General features: G+C 45.8%; 1 protein-coding gene across 12 annotated transcripts in view; it reads right to left on the reverse strand.

Annotated features, from left to right (window-relative positions):
- KIAA0319 overlaps window positions 1-14,638 on the reverse strand; it is a 103,127-nt gene that overhangs the window by 13,988 nt on the left and 74,501 nt on the right. For 7 of the 12 annotated variants that reach the window (XM_084967577.1, XM_005665630.4, XM_084967576.1 and 4 more), the window contains 6 exons: window positions 14,052-14,175; window positions 13,279-13,411; window positions 11,579-11,727; window positions 8,813-8,964; window positions 6,815-6,953; window positions 5,577-5,736 (listed from right to left, as the gene is read on the reverse strand). In XM_084967577.1, coding sequence (XP_084823703.1) covers window positions 5,577-5,736; window positions 6,815-6,953; window positions 8,813-8,964; window positions 11,579-11,727; window positions 13,279-13,411; window positions 14,052-14,175 — 857 coding nt within the window. Of the gene's footprint in view, window positions 1-918; window positions 4,473-5,576; window positions 5,737-6,814; window positions 6,954-8,812; window positions 8,965-11,578; window positions 11,728-13,278; window positions 13,412-14,051; window positions 14,176-14,638 lie in introns of those variants that run through there. The other 5 variants (XR_014809741.1, XR_014809743.1, XR_014809744.1 and 2 more) reach the window with 3 other exon arrangements.

Consider the following 14,638-nt stretch of genomic DNA (forward strand, 5'->3'; position numbering starts at 1 on the left):
TTTGTGGAGATATACCCACAATGAAAGTCACTCTTCTAATGTGTGTGATTCAGTGAGCTTTCGTCTACTCACAAAGTTGTGCAACAATCACTGCCATCTAACTCCAGAAAATTTCCATCGTCACAGGAAAAACCCCACATGCATTAGCAGCCACCTCCGTGCCCCACAGCTCCTGACAACTGCTGATCTACTTTCTGCCTCTGAGGGTTTGACTATTCTGGGCTTTTGATATAAATGGAATATATGTGAGGAATCTTGTGTCTGGCTTTTTTCGCTTAGCATAATGACTTTAAAGTTCCTCAAAGTTGTTGTGGCATGTATCAGTATTTCCCCTTCCTTTGAATAGCCAAATATTATTCAATCATATGAATATATCTCATTTTACTTACTCACTCATCAGTTGATGACATTTGGATTGCATATACTTTTTTTTTTTTTTTTAATTTTAGGGCCGCACCCATGGCATATGGAGGTTCCCAGGCTAGGGGTCAAATTGAAGCTGTAGATGCCGGTCTACACCACAGCCACAGCAATGCCAGATCCAAGCCATGTGTGTGACCTATACCACAGCTCACAGCAATACTGGATCCTTAACCCACTGAGTGAGGCCAGGGACTGAACCTGTGTCCTCACGGATGCTAGTCAGATTCTTTTCCACTGAGCCACGGCAGGAACTCCAGATTGTATATACTTTTTGGCTATACAAACACCACTGTGAATGCTCACATACCAGATTTTGTATGGACACATGTTTATCATTTCTCTCGGGTATATACCCAGCAGTGGAGTTACTGGGTTGAATGATAACTCTACGTTTACTGTTTCGAGGAACTGACAACCTGTTTTCTACAGTGGCGCCACCATTTTACATTCCTACCAACAGTGTGTGATATTTGCCAATCCTTTTTATGGTCTATCTTTTGGATTTTAGCCATCCTAGTGCATGTGAAGAGACTTTTGATTTGCATTTCCCTAATAGCTACTGGTGTTGAGCATCTTTTCATGTGCTTAGTGGCCATTTGTATATCTTTTTTGGGGAAATTTCTATTCAAATCTGCATTTGTGGGAGTTCCTGTCGTGGCGCAGTGGTTAATGAATCCGACTAGGAACCATGAGGTCGCAGGTCCAATCCCTGGCCTTGCTCAGTGGGTTAAGGATCCGGCGTTGCCATGAGCTGTGGTATAGGTTGCAGACGTGGCTCGGATCCTGCGTTGCTGTGGCTCTGGCATAGGCTGGTGGCTGCAGCTCTGATTAGACCCCTACCCTGAAAACCTCCATAAGCCACAGGAGCGGACCTAGAAAAGGTAAAAAGACAAAAAGCAAAAACAAACAAACAAACAAAACAAATCTGCATTTGTTTCCAAATTGGTGCCATCAAGAAGTACCACAAACTGGGTGGCTTAACACGCCAGAAATTTATTCTCCTCCCACAGTATTAGAGACTAGAATTACAAAATCAAAGTGTTGGCAGGACCATTCTCTCTCTGAACGGCTCTAGGGAAAAATCCATCCCATGCCTTTCTCTTAGCTTCCGGGGTTGCCAGCAAGCCTTAGCATTCTAAGGCTTGTAGACACATTACTCCAATCTCTGCCTCCAGCATCACATGGTGGTCTCCCTGTGTGTCTGTCTCGGTGTCTCTTCTCTTCTTATAAGGACACGGTCACGTTGGATTAAGGGTCCACCCTACTCCAGTATTCTATACTGGAGTATAGAATAACTAATTCCACCTGCAATGACTGTTTCCAAATAAGGTCACATTCCCAGGTACCAGGGGTTAAGTCTTGAACATACCTTTTTGGGAGACACAAGTCAACCTACAAGAGTTCTCATCATGAAAATTTTGTCAAAATGCTTTGTGTCTATTTAGATGATCATATGGTTTTTGGCCTGTATTAATATGGTTTCCTATACTTATTGATTTTCACATGTCGGACTCACCCTTGCATTCCTAGGATAAATCCCACTTGGCCATGGTATATAATCCTTTTAATATGTTGCTGGATGGGAGCTTCCACTGTGGTGCAGTGGGATCGGCAGCATCTTGGGAGTGCTGGGATGCAGGTTTGATCCCTAGCTGCACACAGCGGCTTAAGGATCTGGCGTTGCTGAAGCTGCGACTTTGTTTGCATCTGTGGCTAGGATCTTACCCCTGGCCCAGGAACTCCATATGCTCCAGGATGGCCAAAAAAAAAAAAAGTTGCTGGATGGATCCAGCAATTCCACTCCTGGGCATATGTCCAAAGGAAATGAAAATAGGAAATCAAAGAGATAAATGCAGTCCCATGTTTACTGCAGCATTATTCACAATAGTCAAGAAATAGAAACAATTTAAGAGTCCATCAACAGATGAATGGATAAGAAAAATGTGGTATATACACACAATGGAATGTTTTTCAGCCGTGAGAAAGAAGGCAATTCTGCCCTCTGTGACTACATGGATGGACCTTGAGGACATGATGCTAAGTGAGATAAGTCAGACAGAGAAAGACAAACACTGCATATCAATTATATGTAGAATCTCAACGAGAGGAACTTGGAGTTCCTGTTGTGGCTCAGCAGATTAAGAACCTAACATAGCGTTTGTGAGGACGCAGGTTCAATTGCTGGCTTTGCTCAGTAGGTTAAGGATGCGGCAAGCTGTGACGTAGGTAGTGGATGCAGCTTGGACCTGGTGTTGCTGTGGCTGTGGTGCAGGCCAGCAGCTCTAGCTCTGATTCTAACCCTAGACTGGGGACTTCCATATGCCACAGGAAGAGTCATAAAAATAAATAAATAAGCCGAACTCATAAAAATGGGGAGTAGAACGGTGGTTACCAGGGTTGAGGGATTGGGAGTGAAGACCTGGGGAGATGTGGAAAGCTACAAACTTGCAACCAATAGATAAGTAAGTCCTAAAACTCTAATACACTGCATAGTGATTACAGACAATAATACCGTATTATAAACTTCAAGGTTGCTAGGAGATTAGTTCTGAATTTTTTCCCACCACAAAAAGGAAATGATAATTATGTGATGAGATAGAGGTGTTAGCTAACGCTATGGTGGTAATCATATTGCAATAACACAAATTTACAAAATCAGGGGAATTCCCGTCATGGCGCAGAGGAAACGAATCCAACTAGGAGCCATGAGGTTGCCAGTTCAATCCCTGACCATGCTCAGTGGGTTAAGGATCTGGCGTTGCTGTGAGCTATGCTGCAGGTCGCAGACGTGGCTCAGATCCCATGTTGCTGTGGCTCTGGCGCAGGCTGGTGGCTACAGCTCCGATTCAACTCCTAGTCTGGGAACCTCCATATGCCTCGGGTGCGGTCCTAAAAAGACAAAAAAAGACACACACATACACACACACACAAAAAGTACAAAATTAACCTGTTGAACACCTTAATCTCATGCAATGTTATATGTCAACTATAGCTCAATAAAATCAGTAAATAAATTTAAAAAAATGTTAGCATTCCCATTGCAGCTCAGCAGGTTAAGAGCCTGACACAGTGTCCGTGAGGCTGTGGGTGTGATCCCGGCCCCGCTCAGTGGATTAAGGATCTGGGGTTACCGCAAGCTACAGTGTAGGTTGGTAGGTCTCAGGTGTGGCTCAGATCCAGTGTTGCTGGGGCTGTGGTGTAGGCCATAGCTGCAGCTCCAATTCAACCCTTGGCCCAGGAAATTCCATATGCCAGAGGTTTGGCCATAAAAAGAAAAAAAAATATGCTGCTAGATATATTTTGATAGCATTTTGTTGAAAAGTTTTGCTTCTCTGTGCACAAGGGATATTGGTCTGTAATTTTCTGGCTGTGATATCTTTGAATAGTTTTGACGTCACAGAATGAGCTGGGAAGTCTTCCTTCCTCTTCTATTTTTTTGAGAGAGCTTGTGAAAGTGGTGTTATGTCTTTGAATATTTTGTAGAATTCACCAGGGAAGCCATCTGGTCTCAGGCTTTCTGGGAGGATTTTTGATTACTGATTCAATCTCTTCATTTGTTCTAAGTCTGTTAAAATGTTTTATTTCTTCTTGAGTCAGTTTTTGTAGTTGTGTCTTTCTAGGATTTTGTCCATTTCATCAAGGTTAATAATTTGTTGACATATAATTGTTTATAGTCTAAAGCTTCTCATTTCCATAAGGTCCGTCGTGATAGCCCCTTTCGTTCCAGATTTTAGCAATTTGAGTCTTCTCTCTTTTTTTCTTGGTCATTCTAGCTAAAAGAGTATCAATTTCATTGGTCTTTCAAAGAGGCAACCTTTCAGGAGTTCCTGTTGTGACTCAGCAGGTTAAGAACCTGACTAGTATCCATGAGTATGTGGGTTTGATCCCTGGGCTCACTCAGTGGGTTAAGGATCTGACGTTGCCACAAGCTCAGCGTAGGTCACAGACATGGCTTGGATCTTGTGTTGCTATGGCTGTGGCATAGGCCACCAGCTGGAGTTCCAATTCGACCCCTAGCCTGGTAACTGCCATACATGGCAGGTTTAGCCCTAAAAAGAAGCAAAAAAAAAAAAGGCAACTTTTCATTTTATTGCTTTTCAGACATATGCTTAGTTCAGTGCTTGATATTTTATAAGTGAAGGCAATGTATGATACACTTTAGAAAGAGTTATATTTAAAAAACTAGTATTTTTCATTTCGTATTTTTCTAAGTAAATGTCAGCTATCTGAAAAACAAACCTAAACAGAATAACTGGCAACAACTGGCAAATGTAGGATTTCATTCCCAAATTCTTGCTTTCTCTCCCCATCCCATGCTATCATTTTTTAAATTTTTCTAAAAAATTATAGTTGATTTACAATGTTTTGCCCCCACTCTACTGTTCACATCTTGAATAAGACACTTAAAAAAAAAAAAACCCAATCTGAATTATAAATCGCATAAGAAATCAAGGCAGGAGTTCCCGTCGTGGCGCAGTGGTTAACGAATCCGACTAGGAACCATGAGGTTGCGGGTTCGGTCCCTGCCCTTGCTCAGGGGGTTAACGATCCGGCGTTGCCGTGAGCTGTGGTGTAGGTTGCAGACGTGGCTCGGATCCCGTGTTGCTGTGGCTCTGGCGTAGGCCGGTGGCTACAGCTCCGATTGGACCCCTAGCCTGGGAACCTCCACATGCTGCGGGAGCAGCCCAAGATATAGCAACAACAACAACAACAACAAAAAAAGACAAAAGACAAAAAAAAAAAAAAAAAAGAAAAAAGAAATCAAGGCAGAGGTTGAACCTCAGAGACTCCCAGAAGATGGCAGTGGTAACCAAGCTCCTCTCACACGGAGAGAAGTCTCTGCCCCATGAACATGAGGTGGGACACAGTCTGGTTGTGACACGTCCCCGTGTGTGCCCCAGACCATTTGCACGCCTTTTGATGATACCAGAACTAAGACCCGGCTCCCTCTGAAATTCTCTAACTCCTTCAATCAGAACATTCTCAATCAACAAACATTTACTGAGATTTGTGGAAAGAACCTGGAATGATACTGTCCCTACTGCTCTCCTTTGAGAAAAAAAAAAAAAAGTGGGGTGGGGCATAGGAATGGGATAAACACATGTACAAAGAGAAAACGAGCAGCTTTAGCCTGGACTGCCTGCAGCTCACACCTGAGGTCCGAGTGGGCCTGAATCCTCTGAACCTTGATGTCTGAGTCCAGCACATCCAGCAGCACCGCCAGCTGCCTCACCAGGGTGTCCTTCTGCTGCTCTGTCAGCTGCCCGACGCCAACCTGCAGGATCAGCTCCACCAGGCCACTCTTCTTAGGGTCTGGGGAAACGAGAAGTCACAGGCTTTCCTCTTGAAATCTCAGGCTTAATTTGAAATATAAGGCATTAGGCCTGCCTAAGAGCTAGCATTTAAAATGACCCCCCTGGAGTTTCCATCGTGGCTCAGTGTGGTTAACGAATCTGACTAGGAACCATGAGGTTGTGGCTTCAATCCCTGGCCTCGCTCAGTGGGTTAAGGATCTGGCGTTGCTGTGAGCCGTGACCTGCTGTGTAGGTTGCAGATGCGGCTTGGATCCCGTGTTGCTGTGGCTGTGGCATGGGCCGGCGGCTACAGCTCTGATTGGACCCGTAGCCTGGGAACCTCCATATGCTGTGGGTGCAGCCCTAGAAAAGCAAAAAGACAAAAAAATTTTTTTGAATAAATAAAATAAAATGACCCCTGAGAAATTTCTACATTTGGGTTTTAGGGCTCAGATCAATTCTGCCAAATGCACAGGTGCCAGTATCTGTGAGCACTTTTATTTTATATCGGTTTGTTGCCTATTATTTTTTTCAGCCACCCCTGTAACATAGGGAAGTTCCCAGGTCAGGGATCAAATCCCAGCTGCAGCTGTGAGCTATGCCACAGCTGTGGCAACACCAGATCCTTAACCCCCTGCACCACAGTGGGAACCCCATATGTTCTCCAGATGATCATTAAGCATGCCTAGTCACCTTCTGGGTTTGTCCAGAATTCACACCTCACACACGTCCCCAGGCCTGGGAGGGATCTTAGTCTCGGAGAGAGGCGGGCCCTGCCCAGTTGGTGCTGGGGGGCAGCATGGCCACCTCACTGGAGCTGCCCTCCCTCACACTCTCAGGAACGGAGCCCTTGCAGCCCCCTCACGTTAGGTCTTTGTCTTCTGGTAGGAAAACCAAAGGGACAAGGGAGTCCTGCTGCCAGATCCAATCCTCCCTGATAAGTTAGGAGGCTGGATCTGTTTGGGGACAGAAAACAAAGGGCAGAGAAAAACCCCAAAGAGCTGCAGCCACAGGAGGCCTCTCACGCCAGGTCCCACTGTCACCTGCATAGTGCCCCAAAGGCTGACCACCCCGCTCAGAGAAGCCCATGAGCACACCTGGCCGCACTTCCACCGTGGCCGTGTCCGTGTCCGAGGCTCCCTGCCCATCGGCCACTCGCAGGCGGAAAGTGTAGACCCCCTCCACCAGGTTGGTGAGCTGCAGGGCTGCGCTGTGGTCAGAGCCACCAATGACATCCTGAGAAACGACACGGTTCTTGACTCAATACTCACAGTTCCCAAGGTCTGGGCCTCTGTTGATCCCAAACCTCAGAGTCTTATCTGTTTCACGTACGCAGGATGCTAGGGGCCAGGCTGAAGAGGAAGCAGGGCAGTGGGTTAGCTGAAGATCTGGTTAATCCTCAGCCTGCCTTCCACTTTTAAAGCTCCAGGAGGCCCAGTTCTCAGTTATTCCCGAGCAGAGCTTCCCTTGGGCCCTCCAGGAATTACCAAACTCCATCCCACAGAGGGAAACCATTGAAATGAGGGCTGGAGAGGGAAGCACCCTCTCCGAAGATTTTTCTGGGTCTTACTTTCAAACATAGTTTTGGAATGCTCTTATCTAGGATTTTCGTGGTGGATCATGTTCACCTTCTCAGAAGACCCAAGAGGGTGAGGAGAGACATCTATGCTTAAAGAATTCCAGAAGAATCTTCCAGACACCTGTTCTGAACATGCTAACAGAAGAAGGTGGGGAATTCCCATTGTGGCGCAGTGGAAACAAACCCAACTAGTTTCCATGAGGATGTGGGTTTGATCCCTGGCCTCACTCAGTGGGTTAAGGATCCAGGGTTGCCATGAGTTGTGGTGTAGGTCGCAGACACAGCTTGGATCCCGTGTCGCTGTGGCTGTGGAGTAGGCCAGCAGGTGCAGCTCCAGTTTGACCCCTAGCCGGGGAACCTCCATATGCCTCAGGTGGTGGCCCTGAAAAGCAAAAAGAAAAAAAGGAAGAGGGTGCTATGCAAGTGCTCTGATGAGGGAGCCTTAGACTCACACTTAGAAGCTAATCCACCATCTGGCTCAACAGTATTCCCTCCGGAGGTATTTTTGAAAGTTAAAGCATTTTCAGTTATTTCTGTGGGACCACTCCTTTGGTACATCTCCAAGAATAAGTTTGCATCTCTCAAGTCCTTAGCAACAGCAGGAATGAAGATATACCTAAATTTACAGCTTAAGAGGCAGAGTGATCTAATAGGGAAAAATGCCTGCCAGGAACTCAAAACCTAGGTCTATCTGGTTTGACTAAGGATTAGTTAGTTGACCTTGGCCAAGTCACTTCCCATCTCTGTATCTCATTTTCTGTCTCCATGACATGGGAATAGCAATCCTCCATCTATTGGCCTATCTGGTAGAGTGTTGAGGAAAAGGGAAGAATCCACTTGGATCAAAATAGGAACGATGGGAAAACTGAGAAGCAGAATGAGCCCCATGGGAGACTTGGATTCAAAGTCCCTCCAGGCTACGGCTTCCTACCCTATGCAAAATATGAGCAGGGAAAAAGCCAGAAAGGGCTTTAGATTTGTATAAATTGAACAGCAGCCTCCTGCCTCCAGCCCTCAGAAGAAACCTGGAAACATAAACACATTAGTGGGGAACATGGACAGGAAGATGAGGTCATAACGGAGACATTGCTAGGGACTTAACCATGTCCCCTCATATTTGAAGCCCTAACCCCTCAATGTGACTCTATTTGAGATTCGGTCTATTAAGAGATGATTAAGGTTAAATAGGAGATGATATGGGTGGAGTCCTGATCCCATAGGATTAATGTCCTTATAAGAGGAGATACCAAAGAGCCCCTTCCCAACCTCCTTATCCCCGCCCCCTACCTCTCTCCCATGTGAGGACACAGCAAGAAGGCAGCTGTCTGAGAGTTAAGAAGAGAGCTCTCACCATGAGTTAACTTGGTCTTGGACTTCCCAGCCTCTGGAACTGGTATAATATAAAGGGCTATTGTTTAAGCCAGCCAGTCTGTGGCGTTTAGCTATGGTGGTCATAGCAAAATAATCTAGATGAACGGACAGTGTGGTTCAGGGGCAATTCCCTTCAAGTACTCACTCCAGCTGCTGGACTCTGGCCGTCCCGGATCCACAGATAGGACACAATTCCTTGGTCATCAGTAGACCTTGAACCATCCAAAGTAATGGAATTATTGGGAAGCACAAGAACATGTCTGCCACCAGCCTGGGCTCTGGGAGGACTATTATTTTCTAAGTCAAATATAGCAAAAATGAAAGCAAAGAAATTGATTTAAAACACTTGTGAGACAAGTATGTCATAAAATTTCCCTGACTTGTACCATCTTGCAGGTAGGTAGATTTACAGTCTCTAGAAAGCATTATTTTCTGCCTGAAATACCCATAAGATAATACACAGACTTTCAGGAAGCTCTCTTTGCACTTAACCAGTTGTAACTTGGCAGCCTATACACTTTTGGGCAGTTTTCTACTATTACAGTTTTTCTCTTTTCAAAAAAAGAAAAGAGTGACCTTATTTATGTGTGGGGTTGGGAAAGTAAAAATATTTTGGTTTAAAATATACTCTGGATCATTTTGTACTGGTCACACTATCTGGCCACAGAAACATTTCTGTGTCTAGTAGTGCCAGATCTTGCTTGCCTAAGTAAAATAAAGACCTTGAGTCAACAATGATTAGACTTTGATGCTCCTACAGGGTGTTGAATACAGTGAAGAATCTAAGAGTCGTTTCTGATACAATAGCCTCAGGAGAAGAGGGGCAGGTAGAATCTGGCCGCAGTGGGATATGGTGGGGAGACCATGAGACGGAGCCCCAGTTTGGGGATGAGAATGTGATGAGGCAGAGGGGGTTGTTAAGATGGCATCCTGGGACTCAACTGGACCCCTCGAGACTACCCCCTAGAAATAAGTCAAGCAACAGAAAATGGGTGAGGACAGTTAAATACTGATCCAACGGGGTACTTAACACCCCATTGGCCACTGGCCACTTTCATCCTGAGAAAAGACACTAGAGATTGGAGCAGTGCCATTTCTAGCTTGTCCATTTTGTCCATTCCACTCCCTTTTGGGGAGGACTCAGGGCAGTGGGGAGAATCTGGGGTTGAGGAGGCTTCGTTCCATTGTCAATATAGGGAAAGGCTGAAAGAATAGAAATAGCCTGGCAATAACATGTGTAAGTCCCAAAGTCCTGTAAAAAACGCTATCTAGACCCTACCTTTTAAACCAGGAACTTAAGCCAGGCATTCCCTTTTATGCACATGTCCCCTGTCCTCTGGATCCCAGTCGTGATGCTCCCCAAGGCACCCCAGCCAGACACCCCTTCACCACAAATTCAGCATAGCCCCATCTGAATATAACCCCTCCCCCATGTCTCCTGCTGCCCCCCTTGTGAACCCGAGTTCAGATCATTGTGCCATCATCCATGCGCATGCTGAGGTCAAAATTTAGGTGCCACCATAGACATCATCTTCTTTCCTTCAGACCCATTTAGTTACCAAGTCCTGATTATTCGAGCTCTCAAATGTCTTTCCAATCCCTCTTTTTTCCCCTAGTCTCCCTGTGTTGGCCTTGAATAGGGCTTATGCTTTCTCTTATTCAAATGCTTGCTTATCTAGTCTCCCTCCAAATCTTTCAGTAAAATGGCATGATGCTATAGTTTGCTTTAAAATGCCTCAACCAAGATAAAGGAAAATACGAACTGAGAGATGAAAGAAGATTGGCAAAAGGCTGATAACTGTTGAAGGTGGGTGATGGGTATATGATAGGCCATTAAAGCTATTCTCTTGGAGTTCCCCCGTGGCACAGCCGAAACGAATCTGACTAGAAACCATGAGGTTGCAAGTTCGATCCCTGGCCTCGCTCAGTGGGTTAAGGATCCGGCGTTGCCGTGAGCTATGGTGTAGGTCACAGATGCGGCTTGGATCTAGCATTGCTGTGGCTGTGGTGTAGGCTGGCAGCCACAGCTCCGATTGGACCCCTAGCCTGGGAACCTCCACCTGCTGTGGATGCGGCCGTAAAAAGAAAAAAAAAAGAAAGAAAAAGAGTTATTCTCTCTACTTTTCTATGTGGTTGAAAACTTCCACAATAAAACTTTAGAAAAAACTCAAATCGATGTCACTTTGCTGACAAAATTGCTTCAGCCTCTTCCAATTGCCCGGCAGATAAAGTCCAAACGCCTCGGCACGACACACCACATGCCGCCCTTCATGGCCGAGCTTCTGCCTCAGGCTCAGCCACCCTCCCGAGTGTACGGACACTCTTGCTGGTTCATATTCCCCAACTGGACCTTCCCATCCAGCCATGCTCTTTTACACCTCTGAGCGTCAACACATCATAACCACACCTGCACTGAAGCAAGCAACATCTGTGATTTGCCATGAATCTAGCACTGCCCCCCACGGAGGAGAAGAAATAGCTTAAATAAGGGTCTTCAAGCAGCTCACCGTCAAAGGGAAAAGACCAAGTGACAAGGACCTAAAGGGAGATGGCTGAAGACTAGGCCACGCAGTTCACAGCGAGAAACAACATGGAACTTGAAAACATCTCTGCTCTTTGCTTCCCAAGGAAGAGAGAAAGCAAAGCCTCGTGTGGTCACTAGGACATGGGGCTTTAGTGGTGAGTGGTCACAGAGGGAGAGAAGGCACACTCCACACACGAAAGGAAAGGCTGTGTGCCTGCAGAAGGTGGCTGGAAACAGCTCAGCAGAGTTCAGCATCTGCTGTGAACCAATAAGCAAATACTAACACTTCCAGATAACCAAGGCCTGGCTTAGGGTCTATGAGACTGAAGAGCAGAAGGGGCCCGGCCCCTCCACTGGCAGGTCCACCCACCCTCTGCCCCCACTCACCCTTCTTCACGGCCACGGTGAGGGTGGTCGTGCTGCTCAGTCCCTCCTGGTCTTTCACTGTTAAACGGAAGTGGTAGGTACCCACCTGAAGGCCGCTGACAGTGGCTATAGCCTGGTCCATGTTTTCCATCTCCACTGCGCTGGGACCTCTATGAAACAGGACAGTCATTAACAAAAGGCAGGGGGCGTGGGGCCCTGATGATGGCAGGCCTGTTGTTTGTGTCCTTATAAATGCTTCTTTTTACAGCAATAAGATATACCATCTAGAGAATGCTTCCTTCTTTTTTTTTTTTTTTTTAAGGGCCACACCCATGGCATATGGAAGTTCCCAGCCTAGGGGTTGAATAGGAGCTTCAGCGGCCGGCCTACACCACAGCCACAGCAATGCCAGATCCTGAACCGTATCTGCAACCCACACCACAGGTGTCAGCAATGCCGGATCCTTAATCCACTGTGCAAAACCAGGGATCAAACCTGCGTCCTCACAGATGCTAGTCAGGTTCTTAACCTGCTGAGCCACAATGGGAACTCCCATCTAGAGAAATCTAAGATAACTTTTTGTTCATTTTTATTCTCTCGTTCCTTGTAACAGCCATAAGCTAAAGCCTGTTCAGAACAGAGGGTGGTTGATTCCTGGAAAGAAGATTTGTTGTGTTTTGTTTTTTGGGTTGTTTTTTTTTTTGTCTTTTGCCTTTTCTAGGGCTGCCCTCACGGCATATGGAAGTTCCCAGGCTAGGGGTCCAATTGGAGCTGTAGCCACCGGCCTACACCAGAGCCACAGCAACGCAGGATCTGAGCCGTGTCTGCAACCTACACCACAGCTCACGGCAACACCGGATCCTTAACCCACTGAGCAAGGCTAGGGATCAAACCCGCAACCTCATGGTTCCTAGTCGGATTCATTAACCACTGTGCCACAACGGGAACTCCTGTTTTTTTTGTTTGTTTGTTTTTTAATTGAGCTGTCAGTGAAACGATTTGTTCTTAGAAATGAGAGTTTTAGCAACTACTCTTATTAGTACTACTACTAAGAAAAACTACTCTTATTCTTTGTATAAAATCAACTGAAATCCTCAGCTATCTTCTGGGAGAGTACAGAGGTGGAGAGTATGAACCAGGTAATTGATCGCTTAAGAAAGGAATTACAGCAGAATCATGACAACTATGGGCTTTGAGTCAGAAAGACCCAGGGTTGAGTCCCAGCTCCTTCTTTACTGTCCAGGCAACCACGGGCCCTGTGACCTCACTCATCTCTGCAAGCCTCAGTCTCTTCACCTTTAAAATGGGGATAATATTATTTACCACTCCAGAAAGATGATCTAGGACTCCATGAAGTTAGGCATGTAAAGCGTAAAGAAAATGCTGGAGGACACAGGAATCCCCTGGAACTCTGCACTTCAGCTCTCCACAGTCACTGCAGGTGGTCTGAGCGAGTGTGGACAGGCTCACCTCACACCAAGAAGGTCCTGTCCACTTGCCCTGGCCTCTCCTTCCTGTACTGTCAGGGAGTGTCCTTCTTTCCATCCACACCTGATATAGAATTCAATCAGAGTGCTCTGCCACTTTGGAAAACGTGCTTAAGTCCCACCTCTTCAACAATCTCAAAGTAACTGTTTTGTTTAGACCCTCCAGAGAAGGGGTAATGCTAGCACTCAGCCAGGGTGTGAACCCAGCACTCAGTGATGGGATGGGCTGACTACCTGAGGTGCTCCCAGTGGTAGAAAACAATGCCATGGTCATCACTGCTCTGGCTCCCATCCAGGGTGGTGCTTTCCACCGGGAAGACCAGCTCCTTATCTGGGCCGGCCACAGCCACCGGAGGCCTGTTGTTCTCTAGAATTATAGAAATGATGTGAAGAAGTATTTAGCTCCTTGCATGAAGTCTGCCATCCCCTGGTTTCTTGATTTAAGCCAATTACTCATATTCAGATCGGGCAGCTGCTAGAGCATGCCCTGTCTGTTGGGAATCCTGGGGCGAAACACTGCAGTCACCTAGCTGAGCCAGGAGTTGCATATTCTGAGTCTGAGGCTGAGGTTATAGACAGCAAGAAATACTGTTCCCTAATATGCATATCTTCGGTTTCTTTAAAAGATCTCAAAAGTCACGGAGTGGAACACGTCAATTCCCCAGTGTGTGGTCACAAGCCATTGGAATGTTAAGTCACACATAACTACCAGCCTCTTCAAGAATGCCCGAGACCTTTGCAGCAGAGAGGGATAAGGCCTCAGAGCCCAAAGGGACTCTGGGGATGGCTCTCACTTTGTCCCTCGTGCCATGGCTAAGAGACACAGTCAGGACATAATTGAAAACCACAAAAGAAAACTGGCTCTATATTAAGATTCAGCTCCAGCAACCCTGATTTCTTGATAGCTCAAAGACTTCAAGAATTTGCACCAAATCTGGCTGGTCTGAAGGCCAGAAGTCATTTCTATTTAAATCTCTGGGGCCCAGTCCCTTCCCCATCTCACCTACCAGGCTGGACAATCACAGTGACCACAGCCGTGGATTGTTGCCTTGAAGAATCTGTCACTATCAGCTGAAATGTATAATCTCCTTCTTCCATTGCAGACAAATGAAGGTACGGTGTCTCTACTCCCTAAGTCATGGCAAATACAAAAATGAAAAAGAAAAGAATAAGATTAAAGAAGCACAAGTGATTAGTAGGACATAATGAAAAAACAATGATTTTACTAAATACAGATCCTGCTTAAAAAAAAAAAAAGTGTATGTCCCAGGAAAACGGGATCTAAAGTCCATTGTATTTCCTCAGATGCTATTGAAGGAATATAAATTAATACAGCCTTTTTGGAAGCCAATCTGGCAACATCCATTCAAATGTTAAACTAATACACTCTTCAACCTAGCATTTCTAAGTATCTACACTAGAGATATGGCCATGTGTATAAATACGGAGACTCGCCCATGGAGGCTGACTGAGGCATTGCCTACAACAGCAAAGAAAAATGGAAATAATTTAAATGTTCATCAACAGGGGAATGGCCAAACCCACCAAGATACACTATGGGATGCTAGCTGAAAAGAAAGAAGTTTAAAAGAAT

The sequence above is a fragment of the Sus scrofa genome, chromosome 7, assembly GCF_054392235.1.
Source record: "Sus scrofa isolate SSC_HxYL_T2T_F1_AM1 chromosome 7, Sscrofa_HxYL_maternal_Yorkshire_Landrace_v2.0, whole genome shotgun sequence".
Classification (NCBI taxonomy): domain Eukaryota; kingdom Metazoa; phylum Chordata; class Mammalia; order Artiodactyla; family Suidae; genus Sus; species Sus scrofa.